This window comes from Pagrus pagrus (genome assembly GCF_965226575.1).
Source record: "Pagrus pagrus genome assembly, chromosome: 10".
NCBI classification, from domain to species: Eukaryota; Metazoa; Chordata; class Actinopteri; order Spariformes; family Sparidae; genus Pagrus; species Pagrus pagrus.
The window spans coordinates 14,021,626-14,042,782 of NC_140194.1; the positions used below are offsets into that span (position 1 = coordinate 14,021,626).

Below are 21,157 nucleotides of genomic sequence, written 5' to 3' on the forward strand. Positions count from 1 at the left end.
AGCTATTATTATTGTTATTATTATTTATTCAGTTATGAAAACAATAAACATTTCTCAGTTTATATCATTACCTTGTAAATATGAGTTTCTGATTGTCTGAATTGCTTTTCCAAAACTACGTAGCGTACCTCTGACTCACCGAACTTAGTACAAATAAAATTCAGATCCCACAGAATATTTCTGTTATTTTGGTGGTTATAGCCACGCTTGTTGTTAAATCAAAAACATCTCTCCATCCAGGGAATTGTTCATTGTTCCCTGCTTTTTTCCCTCACAATGAAATAAACTCTCCAGCCATAACTGATGTCATCAGCATCTACACAAAACTCTTCACAAGCAGCCATTCTGTTCTAAAATGAACAGTCGCTTCTCTCGCTGGTGGTGCCAGTAGTTCCTCAAAAGATACTGACTGGTTCGACGCTGTTGTGCTCAGCCACATGCGGATATAGCTTGAAGCCTGTATGGGAACTCAGTGGTGAATCATAAAACAAACAAAATATGAAACTTGATGGGAGAGTTTAATCTGTTATCTGTCTCAGGTATCAAACGGCAGTGATGTTGTGGTGTGTTAGATCAGTCTGATCCGCTGCAGAGTCCAATCAATAACCAAGATTTGTCGGTAGAGGACGGTCAGAACAGAGACAGGCATAATAGAGTATGTGTCCTGCTCAGAGGCACAGGAAATATTTCAACTCGCAGAACTGTATCAGAATTGTTGTGTTTTCGTCGCCTTCATTACATCTACAGAGGGTTAGGCCTCTTCCACAGAGCCTGCAATGTTGCACCACCATGTTTCTACAGTAGACCAGAATGGACAAACAAAAGACTGCGGGGTGTAGACGAGGTGTGTTCAGGAACAAGAAAAATGTGTCTAAGTCACATGAAAATATGACATAAGGCATCTTTGTACTAAATATTTCAGAACAGGATGAAGGTTTTCTCCAATCAGCATCACTATGATTAAATTGGCTGTAGCTCCACATGCAAATACAAACTTTAAAAAAAAAAAATTATAATAATCAATCTAGATGCACAGCGTGTACTCTTTGACTGCTCTGTATTTCATCAATTGATCCGGTTCAAAATGACTCATTGCTTGTGAATTCCTGCAACAGCATGTTAAATTGAAGTCCTGGCATCCCGAATGTCTGCTACAGGGTGCACTGCTGTCTGAATACATCATGCAAATAAATGCTGATAGTCCATGGAGCAGTGGAGATTGACTTCAGTGATAATAATTTCATGGAATAAAGTCCATATCCTCAAAAATGTCAAAGCCTCAGTGGATGAAAGTGCGAGTACATCATGAAAATGCATCTATGCAACAGTCGGTGAAGCTCAGAGAACATCTCCACTGATTCTGTGTTGGTTGTTTTAGCAAGTTTGACAAGAACTTCCTCCCTGGTTGTCTGTGTAAATCTGAATGTTATTGGTGTGGTGTGAATCACTGGTGCACAACAATAGTCATTGCCTAGTCATAGTCCAGCAGAGTCATTCCTGTCTACACCAGGCTGTAATGGCTCGGCCTTGGGCCTGTCAGAACCATTGAGCACACAAGTTTGATGTGATAATTCCCAGGCAGTGAACATGAGGCCCTGTATATGGCCCCCGTCTCTGCCTCACTGCACCTCCCTCTCCACGGTCGGTTAGGTGGATTCATTTGGGAGCGAGCAGTGTTGTTGTGTACGGAGCTGTTAGTTTTTTCTTCTGAGCTCGTGTGTATCTGTGCATATTGAGGGGTCGATGGCGAATAAAAGATCTGTACGTGTGTTTGTGAGTGTGTGTGAGAATGCAGCGTAACACACGTGGAGCTCAGATGCACCCGCAGGCCGGGGCACCATCCGTCCGTGCTGCTCGGTGTGGGAAAATCACATCACTTTGCTTTGTATCACATTTTGATGTGCAGAGATGATGGTTTTATCTTAACCCAGGGCTCAAGTTTAATACTGTGGCGAGGCAGAGTCAAGACCCCACCTGTCCCCATGCTTAAGATGAGAAGAGCTGAGACTTGTGCACCTTTTTGAAATGTGACTCTGCACTTGAAAAAGGAGGGTGTGGGGCAGACCATGTTTCCTTTTGACAATGTATTCCCAGCTGGATTTCCACCGGCTCATTTGCTATTCATTGGCCCGTTGGAGCTTTGAGTCAGACAGCAGAGTGCCAGTGGTAATGCCTGATGTCAGGGGATAACTAGAGAGGTGAGGAGCTGTGAGCTCTGGCATGCAGTATGTGCATATATACTTTATGCACTTGTAGCATATTATCTAGCAATCCTGTGTCCTACAAAATACATTCATTTACTGGTGACTACACTTTGACAGAGCTGTGGTTACGCACATGTAAATCACTGCACTTTGAAACCTGAGACATTCTGTTTCCAATTTGTTGTTTAAACAACTAAAACACTTACGACGAGTAAAAGATTGTGCTTCTGGTTAAATATTAATAAGGCAACATGTACTCCTCGCAAACTCTCCTGGGACCAATGTTCTGACTCTATTTATAACAAGGCCCACGGCGCATTTAGTTTCTTAGAAAATGTAACTTTTTAACATTGATAACAAAATCCTTACTCTACTTTACAAATGTTTTTAATTAGAGTTTCCCGTGTTATTGTATTGTGCGCTAGTATGGGCAATCCAAAATCACCTTTAACATAGTCATGTTTAAAGTAGTGTGGTTGCTATAAAAGTTTCATTCATTCCCGTATAACCCACACAAACACCACAGAAACGCACACTGTCACCAGCATTTCTCTGTCACACACAGAGAAACTGCATGCTGGCAGAGTTTGCTGCCAGCTGGTTGAGTAAGATAATACTGATGGGCTCATTATTATGAACAATTGTTTTGTTTGGATGCCTCCACTTCACTCTTTCCTCAGGGTTCGAGCTCAACTTTGTCATCAGGAAATCCCAAACAGTTTGGGGAAACTGCTGAAAACAAAACCAGGGAAAATGGGAAAAAAGATGTCCAACTGTCTTGAATTTAAAAACATGGGTGATAAATTAGACAGCTATGAAATCTGCTGTTTACAGAGGATGAATCTAAGTTCATGGCTGTTTAATATTCTTGCTGTTCCATTACAGAGATATTGCTACAGCCCTGAGCAAGCGGCCATCTGTTGGAGAAAAACACCATCCAGCAGCATGCATGTTGTCGAGGCATCAGAGTCATGTTCTCTGACAGTGCCGGTGTGTGGAGAGAGAGTGAGAGAGAGAGAGAGAGGCAGGCAGTTGGTTATTAGCAGAGATCCAAGCCAAGGGAAATCAGTGAGTCAAAGCAGCAGGCAGAGGTGTTCATTTGTTATTCAGCTCAGGATGGAGACAATGATTCAGATCTCGATCCATGGCGAGGAATGTGTAACACTGATGGTACATGCACGCTGTGTGCAAGAGCCTACATGTTGTGACAGGTCCTCCACATCCTGCTCACCCGTAAAGACGAATGTTCCACGTAAAGAGTTTGACATAAATAACAGAAATCCTGAGTTCTGTGGATACAATGGAGACAGATTGCCGGGGCATTATTACTGTACGTCTCAAGAAACGCTACCAGTCTCTCACTTACGCCTGTTCCTATCACTTTAAACATCTTCTGGCAGAGAGACGTGGAGAAATGTTTTAAAGCTAGCAAACTTTCTGAGCAGCTGTCATGCTTTTCTCTCATCATGTCACGTTACAATTTGTCAAAAGACTCTTAAGCCGCCCCCAAAGTGAGCTGATAAAATGAATGGGCTGACACTTTGTACGGCTTATACAGAGTTTAACTATAATTAGAAAGCACTACTATGAAGAGTGCTAATTTAATTACCGTTTTACAAATTATAGTATAATTGTCAAACTTTTGCTGACTGCTGTTTTAATTATAGCTGGCTCCAGCCAATGCGCGGCAGTCCCCAGCAAATTACATATCCTCTTTCTGTCTCGCTGTGCTTTGCCCATCCATTTTCTGTGCCATCCTGCCCCATAATAGCCATGGGAGATTAATTGGTGTCTTTAAGCCTCACTGACTGCCAAGAGTGATGTGAGGGAAGTGCGTACCACCTGACAGGGAAAATTGAACCATTTAGCTTTCTCTCATGGTTCACAAGGCTTCTCCATCCTCCCGACTAATTCATACACTGATATTAACCTAAATAGAGTTAGGCATCAAAATGGCACTTCCATTCTCTATGCTTGGACTCCAGTACAGGATGGAAGAGCTGATAGTGTCTGGGGTTAAGTTAATTAAGCATCTGTTTATGTGTGTGTGTGGGTGGGTTGGTGTGTGTTTATGGTCCACTGCCCTGTGGATGCAGGCCATTTCTGGCAAAGAAAAGAACTGGACACCGTTTACCAAGCAAGCCAGCCATCATGATATTATAAAAAGACGGAGGGCTTCCTCAACCTCTCACAGTGGCAACAAACTGCCTAAGCTCTGAAAGTGAAGCTTTGGCATGAATAACTGTAAAGTTGTGCACAGCCTCAAGGGGAGAGTAATGGGGAGTTTTGAGTCACAGGCCAGATATTTACATGCAACACATCCTTATATGTAAACAACTGAATGAGTAGATTACCACTGACTCCCAAAATGACATAGCCTACTGTAAATGACCATTGGACAGTACCAGCTGCAGGACTTTAGTTGCCATGTGGTTAACTTTGTGAAACAATTGCAGTTTGTTTGGATTAGGCACCAAAACTACAAGGTTAGGTTGAGAAAAAGATCAGATTGGGTGAAATTAAGTACATTAAGTAGCTTGAGTTACCTTATGTATGTGACCAAAGTTAAAATAACTCAACATTGACTTGAGTTTTTGCAGGGAACATGTACAGTGGTCTTGTGGCCTAAAATTTGTGGGTGTGTTTGACCAATCCCCGAGAAAGAGCACCAGGCTTTGAAGCCCGTTTTTGCAGTGGCCGAACTGTGTAAATGCATCGTTATGTGATGGACTGCAGGCCCAAAAGACTTTTCCCATGATCTTACATTGTGAAAGAAGCAGCTGTAAAACCATGGATACACTTTTTTGAGCATCACAACCCCCGCAAAATGACGTAAATGTCATAATTTTATCCATTCAGTCCAATACAATTTGCAGAGCCTGGAAGAGCTGCACGATTAAATCATTTAATCCCTATTCAAGTTAGCTGGGTGCTAAACTGGAAGATAGCCAGCTCGGTTAGTGGAAGTCTCTAAAACCCACGCTCCATCTCAACACAACACAGAAAATTCACGTATTTTCATACTCTACTGAGCAGCTTTTATAGGAATGAACGGGGCTCTGCCTTCATTACTGTACCCAGGTCTCATTATATGTCCATCTGTTTGACCCATCTATCTACCCCACATCCTACATATTTTTGAGCGTTGGTGTTCTTCACACCACCTCACCTGAATTCCTCCTTTGCTCCCATATCAATTACATCAGTCACTAGAGGTTGCAACAAAACAGTTAAGGTAAATATAGTGGTGAGGACACGCTGTATTTTTGTGCAAGGACACCTTGCAATGCATGGGTTTATGAAATGACAGTTTCTTGAGGCACAATCATGTCTGTCCTTCACACTGCAGTTCGGTATGTTTTAGTATATTTATTCTATTCCAGGAGAAGCACAGCAGGGATCTGGCAGTCCAGTGGAAAACCACAATTTTGGTGTTTATTACTATGATTTGTGCCATCCACAGCCCAACTATTAATGAGTCAACACAACATAGCTTGGGTTTTGCCACTTCAGTTGACAGAGGCATAGCACGGTATGTATTTAATGTGATGTGAGAAGGTTTTTTAGCTAGTACTGCTGATCCAACTGAGAATCATAACCACCGATTGAAAGTAAACCTGTCAGAGCATCATTTCAAAGGCACGAGGCTACATACAAATTTCATAGTGTGAAGATCTAATTTCATATAATATAATTTAAATCATTATTTAAATTGCATTACTCTTACCACTACTTGTGTTTTTATAAGGGCTATTCCACAGCCAATTGAATTATTCATCATGATATACGATTAAATCGGTTATCATCTCATCTCTGTTCACAGATACTGTGCCCTTAGTTTTGTTAAGCTTGGCCTGACATCATTGGAGCTCTCATAAAAAAAAAAAAATGTGTTGACACCAGAGTGAAAAGGTGTCACACGCAGACACTTTGCATTTATGCTTTCTGACAGGCTGTCAGAAAACTCCATAATAGGAGGAACCGAGACGTGCCTCTCTGCCAGTGAATTGATAGATAGCTGGGCAAAATTCACGCTGTTATAGGAGCATTTGCATTTGAGTACACATGAGCGAGATTATCTGTATGTATGACACAAAACAGGAAAATGAAGGTTAAGATGACATTGCGCGTTATATCTTCTGCGTTAGCTGTACTCTGTAACCCTGTTAATTATACTTTTGTCTGGATTAATTGTAATCCATTAAAATGCTACTGTTAGACCCATTACAATGTTTTGTAGAGATTACTTTCTTTAAAATTCCTTTCTCACTAACACTTAAATTGATTACTTAGAAGAAACTACTGACCATACACAAGCCTCAGGCAGAATCTATTTACATGAATCTTAAATTCCCCATGACTGTATCGTCCTGTTGCCATCAATCAACCAGTAAACAGAACATTTCCGACCACCTGTGCTGTCCCACCCACAGATAGAGCGATCGATCATTGAAAAAGGATGAAATTGCGAGCATCTGCTATGTTCACATGGGGTTTGAAGTTTTGGAAAAGAACTGATTATTTTAATTGTAAAAGTAAAAACATTTCCCTAACACAAGGTTGACAAGTGTTTACGGGGATGGAGGTGCTTTCATCTGCTGCTGTCTATTGTTGCTTTAGGGTGCGGTGAACATTCTGTGATATCTAATTTTTCTTATAGATACACAAATGTTTTCTCTGTGTCTCTCTTAAACCAAAGTGTGAGAGCTGGTGGACTCATCGGACCACTGCGAGTGAAACGAGCTGTCCCTTTGGTCCATGTTGCCCACTCAGGAGGCTCGCCTAATTAATCAGTTGCTTGGCAACATCTGGTCGGGATATAATTTATGGCAAACAGTCTAAACACCTGTTATGCTGAGACAGGAATGGGTGCAAGTTGAGTTATTGTGCAGCCAATCAGGCGCTCTCACACTGTGTAAATATCTGGCAGCAGAATGGAGTGTGACAGGGACATTTGCATATTTAGGCCTCCCTTGCTCCGGATTTGAGCAGCCGATTGGGTTTCTATTGTAAACGAACACAATAGCCTTGAGGATGTTTTCAACTCAAGTCTTATTTTAAATTTTTTTCACTGGCATCACTTCATCTGATCACACCGTGGTTAAATCAAAAGCGTGCAAAACATTTACGCTAGCACAGCTAAGATAAATAAAAGCTTTGTGGCTTCATAAATGGTTCCCTCTCATTCTCATTAATCCCTCGCATCCTATTCAAACAAAGCTAAACAACAAAGCAGAGATTTCCAGAGGGTAACTCCAATTATTTCCATGCCGTGTCCTGTTTTCCCCCCCAAAAAATGTTCAAGTACTTTGCGTGTACCTGCAGGGACGTGGCAGTCATCCAGGGAATCGTGTTGTCTCACATTTTGCAGACGGTTCCCCTGGCATCTGTCTGTTTGGAAAACAGGAAGATTGTATGTGCCCTCTGCATGGCACTCAACCTGACTCCAAACAAGAGGTTGCTGTTTTGACACCCCTGTCACCTAATAGAGACCTCAGAGCGACACATTGTTGATCTGTCAGGCGATCCCTTTTTTTTGTCTCCTGCTTTTATATTAAACTAGGTGTTAGCAGTAAATTTTGGGCATTTTATTCTCTCACTTACATCTAAATTTACATTTCTTTGAAAGCGCCTTTCTTTTTTTCTCTCTCCTTTTACATCCTCGCTTATGCTTAGCCAGGATGGAGCATTGTACGCTACGATCAGCCTCAGTGAGCACAGAGGAACTCGTTCATCACTGCTCACTAAATAAATCAGGAATCCATTAATTGCATTTCACAGCAGTCATGATCTGCAAATTAGGAATCAAGGAGCTCATTTTGTGTATGCTACTGTAATTGCATGGTAGTCACAAATGCAATTATTCCACCCCTTGCTGCTCTGATTCTTTGCCAGTTTTTGCTCTTCTTCTGTAATTTCCTCAATGTGCTATACATCTAAAACGGTGTTTTATTTATTTTCACACCACCCACAAATAAGTTCATTCCTTACATTCATAAGGAGAATAACAGTGTCATTTAATAAATATTTAATTAGAGCACTACTCATTGAGCAGCTACTGAAAGTATTTCTGTTCCTATTTTTTCTTGCTATCAGAGGCTGATTACATCTTGTGACTCAAGGAAAAATGTATATGCCATACTGTGGAGGCAGTCTTATTCTGAGTTTGGGCATTTCCCCCACTGCAGAGAAAATCGTTTCTGGCCTGTCTTGCACAGAGATGTTGAGGATTCCTAAAAAATGGGGATGTCCAACACTCCACAAGCCAAAATAGTGACATTCCTGGGAAACCTGACAGTGTCTGATCTTTAAAAGTGGATTTTTTCACAGTGAGAAAGTCCTATAGGTGCCAGGTTTTATTTCAGAAAAAATATATAAGGGACAAAATGTATATGGTGTAAAAACAATACCGTGGTCACCTTTGGTTGTACTGTTCATGAACACTTCATTATTATAGGGATTATTATATATGAGGACAAGGACAGCCAAAACATGTCTGCCCAAATGAATTCAAATACACATTTCTTCATCGTGACTGCTCAGTGTGGTCCCAGCTTTCCTCTGGAAGCCACTGTTTATGGCATCCCTTTGTGTGCCGTCACTATCCAACTCTCCATATAGAAAGGATTAGACAGAGAATCAAAAGACGTTTTCAGTCCAAGGAGTTATGATTTAATGCATATGTAAATGTGAGCGAAGGAGAGGGGACAGCCAGGTGAAATATTGCTAAATGTTTAACATTCACAGCACAAAGGCACATTCAGGAAGTTTTCTTTGGTACAACTCCACCACCTTCCTGTGCCCTGTAAAGTTTCTTTTCAGCGAGTGCTTTGATCTGTATACACATTTGCATGTTTCTCTGTGCCTCCTGTAACCTCTCCTTTATCGTCACTTGACAGAGAAGTTTAACATGCTTTCATTAGTGATACTATCCTGTCTCCTGTGTCACATTAAAGGTGCAGTTGGCGATTCTGAAGAACCAGGTCATCAAATACAGACGCTTTAGTTTTCGGTCTGAACACCATCCAAAAGCATCTGTATCAGGTGAACTGGGAATGAGACTCAGCAATCAACTATCTTTCTTTAAAATTGCCTACTGCACCTTTAACCCTTCCTTACAGTCTCAGTTGCTAAATCTGTCTTCATTTTAACTTTAAAATAGTTGGTTTTAGTAGTTTTTCAGGAGTTTCCAGAGGTGGCTCATCACGCTAGACGTCCCTGAATTGCACAAAGTAGCCAGACTTCAACTTGCATGTACATATTGGACACATATCATCAGTGTACAGTATATGAAGCTGAACTAATGTTTGAACTAAACCAGAACCTAGAGTTGTGGATCCTACAGCCTTGGTGTAGGCCTAAACATGTGCCAGCAAATTAGGGTAATGATCCTTCCCCACCTCTCCTGCAGGAGAGGACAGGTTAGGCTGCAGTCGAATAATCAGAACACTACATCCCATTTCTTTCAGAATGCGTGAGGATATAAGAAAAGACAACCGCTGTGCTTTGAGAATCCGACTGTGCTTACGCTTAAGGGTGCAAGGATTTGTCAGACAGCATTAGCTCCTTTCTGTGTTATTGAAGCATTGACGCACCTTCCCTTAGCATCGAGAGAATTTCATCAGTTCTTTGTTAGGTCACCTTCCAAAGCAAAAAACATTGTTCAACTTCAGCCTCTAATGCATTCCTAACGCAGGCAGAAGGGGAGGCGTCGTAACAGTGTGATATTAAAAGAAAGCTTTATAATGGATATTGTCTTAAAAGTCACCTCTGTCATATCGCAGCCTGTCCATCCATCTGCCGATCCATGTGACAGTCAGTTTAGAGGGCTTGCTTGCTCTTTATTTATTTTACCTTTCTGCTGAGCACAGCGACTGCAGTGAACGTGAGCCATCCAGCCGACAAAGCACTGATTAATTGTCTGCCTGCAACAAGAGAGAGTGAGAGCAGCAGAGGGAAGAGGTTTAGAGGATGGACGGTAAAGAGGATAGCAGTAGGATAACTGGTCCATGCAAGCTTTGACAAGTCAAACGTGAAAAAGGAGTATCATTGTGTGCCTCCTACTGTGTGTGTATACATTTTCTATTACGCAAATCCAAATCTGTGCATACCTTTCCTCGTGTATATCTGTCTTTCCATCAGTCAGTGTTTGCCTATACGCTCCCTCTAAACCACAGGTATGAAAGCTTTCTCTGCTTGTGTACATGTGATGCTGTGTCTTTGTTCCACAGCACAGCGCTGACGCTGCCACCCGCGCTCTCCTCTCCCTGCAGGAGGTCATATGTGTGACATCTCATCAGCCAGGCTGTATCTGAGATAAGTGAGGAATCGATACTTATTGATTAGGGGAGCTACCACAAGAGACTGTTCCCTCACCACGCCTGCTCTGCCTCAGCGTCCAGGTATAGAGAGCAGATGGCCCTGCTTACCCAACGGTGCTCAGCACACGGGACATGTTTAGTGGCCCAGACACAACCTCTCCACAGGACTCAGCTGTGTCCTACTGCCTCTCCAACAGACTGACAAATTTAGACACACACATACTGAGACACACAGAAAGAGATGTCAAGGAAAAAAGAAACCTTGTGAGGATTATTATGAAATGCAGTTTAATCTAAGGGTGTCTGATTGAGATGATAATTTTTATTTTTTACTATTTTCCCTCCTCAGAAAAGATTTTAATCACTGTGAGTGCCTGTAGATCATTCTTTATGTTTCTGTGTGATGTGCAGTAAATGCCTGGATGTTGATGTACTGTACTAACCTTATGCTTATTGGACCTTGACAGGGGAGGAAATGAACTGAGATTTCCCACAACCCTTCACTCCCACTGGTCGATTCAGAGCCAATTTACTGACATTGCAGCCTTTTTTACTGATGCTGACACGGGCCATCTTGCCACATGGCTCATCTGTATGTGTACATCTTTCTTTTCAGTTTGTGGTGTAGTTAGGAGGTCTTTATGTGATATTCTACGGGAAGCATTAAACTCCCTACACCTGGTCATGTGTAAGGGAGGTAAGAAATACCAAAAGCTGAGTCAATGACTCAGCACAACTTGCAATCTGCCGCATAAGCAGAATAAATAAAGAACAGTCATCATGTGCGTCAGGAAGAGAAAGATGCTCAAAAAGACTTTAATTTTATTTTATTGTTTCTTCGTCTATTGATAGCTTCGTCTGACGTGTGTTGTTTCACACATATCATTAAAAGTGACAAATAACAGGGACGCTGGATGTTCTTGGGTTTCATTAAAACTATTTATAAAAAAACATTAACCAAACTTCTGCCTCTAGCGAGGCCGTGTATTCTGTTCCAGTGGATTCAGTTGAAGTCTCCATCAATTACACAATGGTACAGAGAAATATTTCAGGTTTTTCCGATGGAACGTAGGCAATAATATTTGGCAGCCCCTCCTTGATTGTCTTCCCAGTGATCTTGTTGATCTATCGCAGAAAGAACGCCTGCATCTTGTCTTCACAAATAAGTCATAAACACTGTCATATTTCTTCCTTTGACATGATACTAATATCAACAACAATGTATATGATATGATCAATTTGTGTGTTGATTAGTCATTAGTTAATTTGGCAACATCTGTGCTGTCTGGTTCTGTGTTAATGTAAAATTAACATTAAAAAATAAAACAGAGATGACCAGAGATATGGATTCAAATCATTGTGACTTCGACTCGAGTCCACTTTAAATTAAAAAAAGCTTTTATAAAGTTTTTTGTTTGACCACATTTATTTCACTGAATCTCAGTAAACGACTTCAATTCAAACGTCATACTTTCTAAACAGGTTAGATAAAAGATTTATGAAGTTTCTTGAGATGGGGACTGACTCGCACTTGAATTGAATTACCTTAACTAAGGACTCGACACGACTTGTGACTTGACTTGATTTGCTCAAGAAAGGTGACTTGGGACTTGAGACTACTTGACTTGAGTCTCATGTCTGACGTTTTATCTGTTTGAGTAGAACTGTGGCTGCGATGACAGGAGAACATTTCCTCAATGATGACACATCCTACTATTTCCAATTCTTGGATTTCCCCATCTGATCCTGTTATGCATTTATTTTTGTATTCCAGGAAATTAACACGCTGTGTAGGAGTTTCACGGGTGGCTTCCAATGCCGAATGACTGAAAGTCACTGTTTTTCTTGGGTTGTTTTATTAACATGCTGTAACCTGCCTTATGAGGTCTCTAAGGACAGATCATTTGCGGCAGAGCATTAAATTCTTGTGCGCCATGTCTACATAACATGACAGGCTGAAGTAGAAGTTGTGGCAGTATAAAGCTATGTGGCTTCTAACTGCATACTTCATCAATCACAGGCAGATCCATCTATCTTTGAGGACGTTACTACAATGTGCGGCATCATTGTATAAACAAATAAATAAGGCAAGGCATCTTCCCCTCAGTTGTCTCTCTGTATTTTTATTAGAGAGCTCACTCACTCAGCGCTGAAGGATGTGGGTCAGGTTGTGAAGAAAACAATAATTTAGGAGAAAACAGACACTTCCTTGACAGATTTTGTTTTAGTAGTGTCTCATTTTCTTTCAGTTTCTGACTGACTGTACACAGCTCCTGAAGAGCATGATTAAGCACACAGACTAATTCTCAGGAATATAATCTGGAGTCATTTATTGAGAAACCAGGATTTCACAATAACTTCCTGTGTCTGAGTTGTAGGCCCTTAAAACAATGCCAAAATAGACACATCCCCCCTCAAGGCAAAAGGGGCGCAACTAAACAACTGCTCATGTAATGTCAATAAAGAAGTGACTAAAGCAGTAACTATACTTTGATCATGCAAAATGTTGTGCAGATCACGCAGTTTTGCATGACCTTGAATTTGAAAAACTCCAGGCTCAAAATAGCCTCAAGCAGAGCAGCTGTTCATACATAAATATGTGAACTGTGATGTCAAAGACCGGGTCATATGTTTCCTTTCTTTTTATGGAAGATCTAATTTGAACCTTTTTGCATAATTAATTACTTTGGAGGTTACTCTGCTTCATCTGGACAGTGGGTATATACTGGGCTTTGTTTGTATATTCTCTCAAGGCCACCAGTTGACAGAGAAGTAACGGTTCTGGTAAGTGTTTGTTCTTTCTGCTGATTCAACATGAAAAACTACTTTGTGTGCCTTGTGTTTTTTTCTTCCACATGTGAACAGAATATTCTGTATACAAGGCTTTTTTTCTCAGCTGTGTAAAAGCTGTACTGCAGTGTGTGCACCCCATTAAAATGAAATCGCTTCATTTCATTCATTAGCGAACATTATTTATGTATAAGACCGCTCTCTTCGAATTTGACAGTGGATAGCGTGGAAGGGATGCTCATAATCAAAAAAGTTTTGTTTATTGTCTCAAACTTTTAAATCATTTGGGAATATCAGTGCTGTCCTTTAGGATTTCTTGCCATCCGCCTGAAAGAATTATTCCCGGACTGGAGCCTCTTTCACTGTCGCTCACATGACCCTCGCTGCCCTGAGAAGATGCTCATGACCTGTTTGTCACACTGCTCTGCTTTCCCATCCGATACAGGATATGTGTGTCAACAGGGGAGGACTGCATGCTGAGACATTCTGAATATTGCAGAGCCAAACAGATGTTGTGGTTGCACTGTTATACAGTCCATGTCATCAGTTTTTTTGTTCAAGCAGAAACAGACAACTTTTGAAACTTTTGAAACCACCTCCTAGCGTTCCCCTGTGGTATTACTGTTAGTGCGACCGTCGCAAAAACGGCGTTAGCAGCATGGCTACTGCCCAAAGCAAAAAAACATTTGTAAAGGCTAATTTATGCTCAACTTCAGATACGTTCTGTCGGTACTCTGCATTCATGCAGTGTAGCCAACAGTTCAAGTGAGACACGACCAATGGACAAGAGGAAGTTTTAAAAATGGCAAAACTTTTTGCGGAGAAGTGTTGCTAGTTGGTGAAAGTTGGTTTTACTTGCTGTCTTTATTTAAAGTTTATCAAGGTGAGATCATTCCTTTATCTTTATGTATTTCTATTTATTTGTGTTTTTTTTTATTTTGTGTTAACAAAATTTCATTGTCCCTTCATAAAATAATTAAATTAAAATGATCGTAAATTCAACCTTTTTTCACCACCTATCCATACCAACCAATATGAAACTTCACTATCGTGATAGACTTTTCAGCCATATTGCCCAGGCCTACTCTCCCTGCCTCTTCCTCTTTTGGTTACAAAATGGAAGTAGTGCTTCATTTGTGCCATAATGCTATCTACATTTTTGTGGGTAAAATCGAGCCCGGTGCGCTGGCCAAATGGCCGAAAACAAAGCTTATAGAGAACCAATCCTTGCGCTCATGGTGCCCTTTTTTCACAGCAATTACACTGCGCAAACAGTTTTTAATTCAGAATTATAAATTGAAGCAGAAACGTGTCTATTGCCTTTTTTCCCTTTTTCTTTTAAAGATTAAGTTTCTTGGTTGGGTTCACATCCACACATTAATGAACACCGTACATCACCTCAGACATTTAAGATGTCTGCAGTGGAATGTGGCCTCGTCCCCTCCCACCACATAATCCTGCCTTTGAAACAGCACTTTCACATCACACAGCACTAGGCCTGAATTAATGCTCTAAGAACTGATCTACAATCTGCTACTTAAGCATAAATACGCTGCAGGGTGAAGTCACAGTCTTGCACTCATGAAGATGAAACCAGGAGGCTCTGTGTGTCAGGATTTGTGATGTCAGCACGTGTGTTGAGCATTAATGAGCACTGTATATTGGGGAATCACACCCCTGTCAGGTTATTTATGCATTATATTAAAGTGGAGCTTAAGACCCTGATCAATGTTAAGTAGTCCTTCATCTTAATTAATAATCTACTCCATTACTTAAATGACACAGTGGGATCTTCTGACTAATGGTGCCAGCTGCAATCAATAGGGAACCCTCTGATGTTACTGTATGTGTGGATGATTTAAAGTCCTGTGCATTTTGTGGTGCTTACTAAGCACAGATAGCAATTAATAGGTAGCAGTTCATGATGCAGAGAGAGATAGAGGAAGGCAGGTTGATTTCATTATGTTTACACAGAGGGCCTTGTCTAAATGATCCCTAAAGACAACATGCAGGTTATGATCATTATGTTTGTTTAGATATTTAACAGGCACATCAATTGTAAGAGGTTGAGCCCTGGCCCATTCATACAAGATGTATGATACTTCATTCCTGTCTGGTTCTGCTGCCTGTTTTACTGTATGGTAGAGCTGTAATGATTATTGATTAGTTGTCAAATATTAAATTAATCTGCAACAATTTTGATTAGATTGATTAATTGTTTTGAGTAATTTTTCAAGAAAAAGATAGTCAAGATTTCAGCTCCTAAAATGTGAATATTTTCTGGTTTCTTCACTCCTCTATGACAGTAAAGTGAATATCTTTGGGTTGTGGACAAAACAAGACGTTTGAGGATGTCATCTTGGGCTTTGGTCGACATTTTTCACTGTTTTCTGACATTTTAAAGGCCTAACAGCGAATCCATTTATTGGGAAAATCATCAACAGATTAACAGACAATGCAAATAATTGTTTGTAGCAGCCCTACTTTATGGCCAGGACTCCTAATCTCAGTCTGGATCTCTGCAGGAAGTCACACAATCAACCTTTTCACTACTTGAGCATGAATAAACTATCAAATCGAACACAAGTCCAGCTCTGTTTTTACTTTACATTGCAAAACAGAACCCAGTAGGAATGGGGGAAAATAACTTTTCTCGAATTTGTTTTTGCCACGGCAGAGCTGCAAAGCATTTCCTCTCACAGTTAAAACCCACTCCGACCACTTACAGCATCCTCTAATTACAAAATAGAGTACCCACTGATTCAGTCTTAATGACACATATCACGAGTGGAAATCTCATAAAACCTGGAAAGAAAAACATTTGGACCGCATCCAACGAGGCTATAGATCGAGTGAGGTCATCACTGTGGTGAACATAGAGCCGTTTGTGGGTTGGGAGTTTGTCAGGCTGTGACTAACCGTGATTCAGGGAAGCGTGTTTAATGATTCAGTTGTGAGAACTACACCTTCTTTTTTCCACAAACTTCCAAAGCCTAGTGACCCATATTCATACCATTGCTACTACTGCATAGCTCTGCATCTACAACGGAATTAAGTGCTTTACCACTTTTCCAGTGTTTCCTATTATCCTCTCCTGCTGACTTGACTGGCGGGCGTAACTGTACTGGTTTGTGGGTTATGCATGCCAGTCAAATGATACCGTGTGTTGCAATCAGAGCAGCAAAGATGACATCATGTTCACATCATTGAGCAATATCTAAATACAGTTCCATAGGAAGTTATTGTGCCCAGTCAGTTAAATTTACACTGTACGTCTGGGCTGAATATTACCTCCTGGGGCTATATTAGGAACTGTTATTTTCATCTAATCAAAGTACGAGCAGTTTTCCCTTAGTAGCAGTTAAGTGGCAATGCAATAAAATGTCCCTCATTTCAATTCCACTCATTTCAAAGTGCTGTATTCAGGCTGAAAGATGGCTCTATCTGTAAAGGCTTTTGATGCCAGCAGATGAGAGGTCTGCACAGATGCCGAGTGGCTCCAGTCTAAAGAGGAGAGTCCTCCCTCTTACCTAGCACAGACAGGCACGAGGCTACTGCTGAGCTGGCAGCAGAACAAAGCCCTCCAACAGCTGCTTGATAATGTGCAACCATTAATTACATTCTGATGCCTCCAGCCTGGCCCGTGTCGCTGAGCAGAGAACCCCTCGCCTTGCAGAGCATGGAGGGATTATGTAAGAATACGTTGCACAATGTTAACCAGACACAACACTGTATGTGCTTAACAATGACTCTCTTGCATTTATGTATTCAGACCCGCAGTCTCCTTCAGGACATGAATTAATATTTTGGAGCTGAATTGAGTCTTTGAGAAGATGGAGGTATTGTTTTATTCAGCTAAGTTTGTTTCCTTTATTTGGTCTAAAACAAGGCTGCAAAGTAGCCTTGTGTATGCGAGCAACAGGAAAGTGTTTTTCTTTCTGATCTTCGAAATTCTCTGCGGAGTCAATTTTGGATTTGCATCACATTATGACCGGAGGCTCAGTTAAGTATAGTGTGACATTTAGTGGATCCCAGAGAAATCAGTGCATGACAAAATGAATAAGCAAATCCACGGAGGTCAAGGACTTAATGGCTGCAGATCTGTTTGGCTTGTTCTTCGTATAATTCCATTTTCTATTACTCAACTCGGCGCTGTTGAGAAAGGTTTACACACAGCCCCCATATGCACGTCCTGCACTTCAAGCTCTACCTTTTCGCAGAAAGACAAACATACTTTGTCACTCTCATTTAGGCTCCCACTTAAACTAAATGGTATTGGATTGCTTGAGTGCTGATGATAAGCTACAGTGCAGAGAAGCATTTATCATTCACCCTGGCAACTGTGGGCTAGAGTTGAGAAATGTCTACTCCTGCCAAAAGAAGAATTACATGAGCTGACCTGCGGTGCTGGACTTTCTGTTATGTCAGTACTGTCAGACCTTGGAAATACAAGTCCATGGAAACTTGCATACTGACCACGGCACCTGTGAAGAAAAGCAGATTTAAATGAAACTGAATTTTAAATAAGTTTCTTAGCTTTCTCGAGAAATACTTTCATAGTAATACTTGTGACTAATATGCCTACTGATGCTAAGCTTTGTGTGTCATCAGGTTAGCCTATAATTTTGAGAGTCAGGAAAAGGAGCTAGTACTTGCATCAGGTTTCATTTCTCCTTACTGAATGCTAAAAACGGCAGGACTTAGAGAAGATTTGCCCACTGGAAAACCGAGATGCAGGAACTCAGGCTTTCAGACACTACCTCACTTTCAGGTCCCACGAGTATACCAGCACATGCAGGCAGGTATCAGGCTCTAATCCAATTATTTCCACCTAATGGATCTCATTCATAGATATTCTGAAAGAGATTCAACAGAGATGGAGAAGGTGGGAATTGGGCAAGTAAGGTATCTCCTTGAAAGAATACTTAAACTGTGCAAAAAAATCTGAACGTCAGAATCAAATCTATACGGATTAGATAAAAAATTGAGAGGGTGGAATGCATTTAGCTGTGCATTATGCAAAAAAGCCTCTGCACTCACTCAGTCATGACGCTCAGCTTTTTTTAATATTGTGTTCTTTCATCTCATGGACCATTGTCTTGACTACCTGGGGAAAAACAAGCAGTTCTTTTGTATGCCATATAACTACAACACTGTGCTGCTTTTTCCCCAGGTGAGTAAAACAAAGGACTCTGTGTCTGACATCTGTCTGGGAGAGGCACCAGTGCCTAACTGCCTCACTGTTTCCCCTCTCTCTAGTGCTATTCTCCAAAGTGGATGACCTGGCAGTTGGCAGATATGTCCTCTTCCCACCATCACCACCACCACCACCACCACTAGCTCCCTCAAAAGCAGTGGCTTACCATGTGTCGAGAACACAATGCAACACAATGCCACGCGCAAACAGGCCAGGCACAGCGGTGTTGGATGACTTGTCTTTGTACGGTGTGAAAGGCTGATGCTGCAGTTCCACAGCACAATGAGATGGAGACCAAGAACCTAAAGGTAGAGTTCAAAGTGTTCGGCAGCACGTTGTGTGTGTATGCCAGTCTTCCCCCGACAAGGCAAAGCAGACAACTGCTCCAGGACACCAGAACTCAAGGGGCCACAAAAGCTGCAGGCATATTGTGTTTGTGTGACACCTGGTTTGTTCCGGCTTAACTGATCGTTTGTTTTGGAATATGTGCCACAATACCATCTGAGATGAGAAGGGACTCACGGTGGCTCCTGCTGCTGCCAGACATCCAGGCACTGTCTTGAAGAGGGCCCTTGTGTCAAAAAGACCCTCATTATTTTTGTACATTTTTTAGGCATTTAACTGTATCAAATAGTAGACAGTAGAGACGGAAATGAGCAGAGTGAGAGATCAGCGCTTTACAGCTGACACACCTGAGACCGCATATCACATGACCATTCATGTGCACTGGGCATGTGCGTCCCAGTGTCAACAGGAAGCAGATGTGGTTGGTTGCTTGGTTACAGAAAAAACTATCAACGATTCTTACGATTTACTTAATTACGTACTCTTACTTTCGATACTAAGGCTGGTACCAAGGCAACTGGTTATTTTTCCTGAAAAGAGGAAAAAAAATGATGAGGCAGGGAAACATGACTGCTCTTCACATAATCCTCCTGGATGATGCTTTTTTCATTAAAACATTGTCATAAGCCTTTTTAGTCTCTCTTTTCCATCCTTATTATCAATGTTTGTGTCTGTCTAAATATAGACTATATAACATCCACTCCCTAGACATTTTAGCCATCAGTATGACCGATGTTGCAAAGCCTGTTTTTTTTTTTTATCTTAGCACAATCAAAGCTAGAATGATGAAGCCTTTGATTTTGTTCCAGTTAGGATCCAAACTTGCAATTAATCAAATGGCCAAAACCAACTGATATGCATGTAGTGAATCTGAGGCTTTCCAGGACCCTGGGCAGTTGCCCACTTTCCCTGTTGGGTATATAGAATCCATAAATTGATGTGCTTAATCAGATTACCACCCAGAAAACTGCATTTCAGCAACAGTACACTCTAACAGTGATGGCGAGGAACACTTTGTTCCTTCGTAAGCCTTTTTCACTGACGACATTTAGACAGGTCACTACAGGAGAAGCACGGGTATAAAGTGCTGCAGAAATAAGTCCTAAAATCAGGATATAATTTAGTACTTTTGCTCTGCCTATATCGGCTGATATGAAACTTCACTACCATGATAGACTTTTTTAGCCATATCACCCAGGCCTAAAGTATCATAAACTAGTAAAAAATGTAGAAACGTGTAGGCATGTTTTTACTACTGTTGCGATTCAACAGCCACGATTTATTAAAGGATTTTTAACTCATTACCCTCTTGAGTGCCTCAGACTTTTTCAAAGATTTTGAATATCCCTAAACTGATGAGCACCAGAGAGACACAATTTTTCCACAACAGAGCAGCTCTCCTTGCATCTTGTTTTTTTTTTTATCATAAACTAGTGTTTGTCACAGAGGTTATTTCCTGCAATAATCCAAAATCCCATAGGCTTTTTGCCTATCCAGGTTAGCCTTCAAAGATACATCATCCCTGCAACACTCTGCATAAATACGTGAATTTCCTGTAGCTTCTTCTTTTTCAGCATCCCTGTGGTGTGCAGACTGGCTCAGTGTCACACATCCCTGTCTTAGTGGGACTCTTCAAAGGGAGCCATCGTTAATTGTAGTAGCAACACCTGTGCCTTTCCTACCACAAGTCAAAATGTCTGCTGTGAAGAAGACTAACAGGGGCCCAGTAGATAAATCTTGCCCTGGGGGCCTCTGAGCAGGTTAATCCTGCCCTGCCCCCATGGTTGTACTGGGGGGAGTCTTTGTTTAGGACAATGTGGATCCACAACCACACAAAAGACAACAGCAGAGAAAAACAAGTTGGGCATTCAAACAGTAACATCCCACAAAGACAAACAACACTTTTGCATGTCAGTTAACGCATGCACCACGTCTGTCAATGTAATAATCCCAGACACATGAGGTGACTGTACCTGCCTGCCCCTACCCCCTGGGCTCCTGCCCTCCGCTCAGCCATCCGCCGTTGCCAAGGTTTCCGTGTACGCGCTGCCTGCTAGAGAGAGGGAGAGAGAGCGGAGCCGCGCGACTGTCATACAGTATTGCCAGACATGGCGGCGGACCTACAACCCGACTGGATTTCTTGTCTCCCTTCTTCCTGGAGTTATGGGGTTACTCGGGACGGACGCGTCTTCTTCATCAAGTAATTATCCCCGAAAAGAAAGCGGCTCGAGTCACGTCTGCCCGTTTCTGGCTCGAACAAAGTCGCCGTGTAATAATGAATGATATTTCCCCCCTCTCTC

The 21,157-nt window shown here is 41.5% G+C and overlaps 1 protein-coding gene and 1 long non-coding RNA gene across 17 annotated transcripts in view; one reads left to right on the forward strand and one right to left on the reverse strand.

Annotated features, from left to right (window-relative positions):
• Positions 1-13,657: 13,657 nt before the first annotated feature.
• Positions 13,658-20,876, reverse strand: LOC311263938. The gene is made up of 3 exons (XR_014623420.1): positions 20,831-20,876; positions 17,715-17,799; positions 13,658-13,801 (listed from the first exon to the last, which is right to left on the reverse strand). It is a non-coding gene; the product is annotated as an uncharacterized lncRNA (long non-coding RNA).
• The window catches only part of LOC311263933 (pleckstrin homology domain-containing family A member 5-like), a 90,940-nt gene continuing 90,629 nt past the window's right edge, over positions 20,847-21,157 (forward strand). For all 16 annotated transcript variants that reach the window (XM_084364317.1, XM_084364329.1, XM_084364326.1 and 13 more), the window contains exon 1: positions 20,847-21,057. In XM_084364317.1, the coding sequence (XP_084220443.1) occupies positions 20,966-21,057 (92 nt within the window). In that variant the 5' untranslated portion in view covers positions 20,847-20,965. The remainder of the gene's footprint in view (positions 21,058-21,157) is intronic.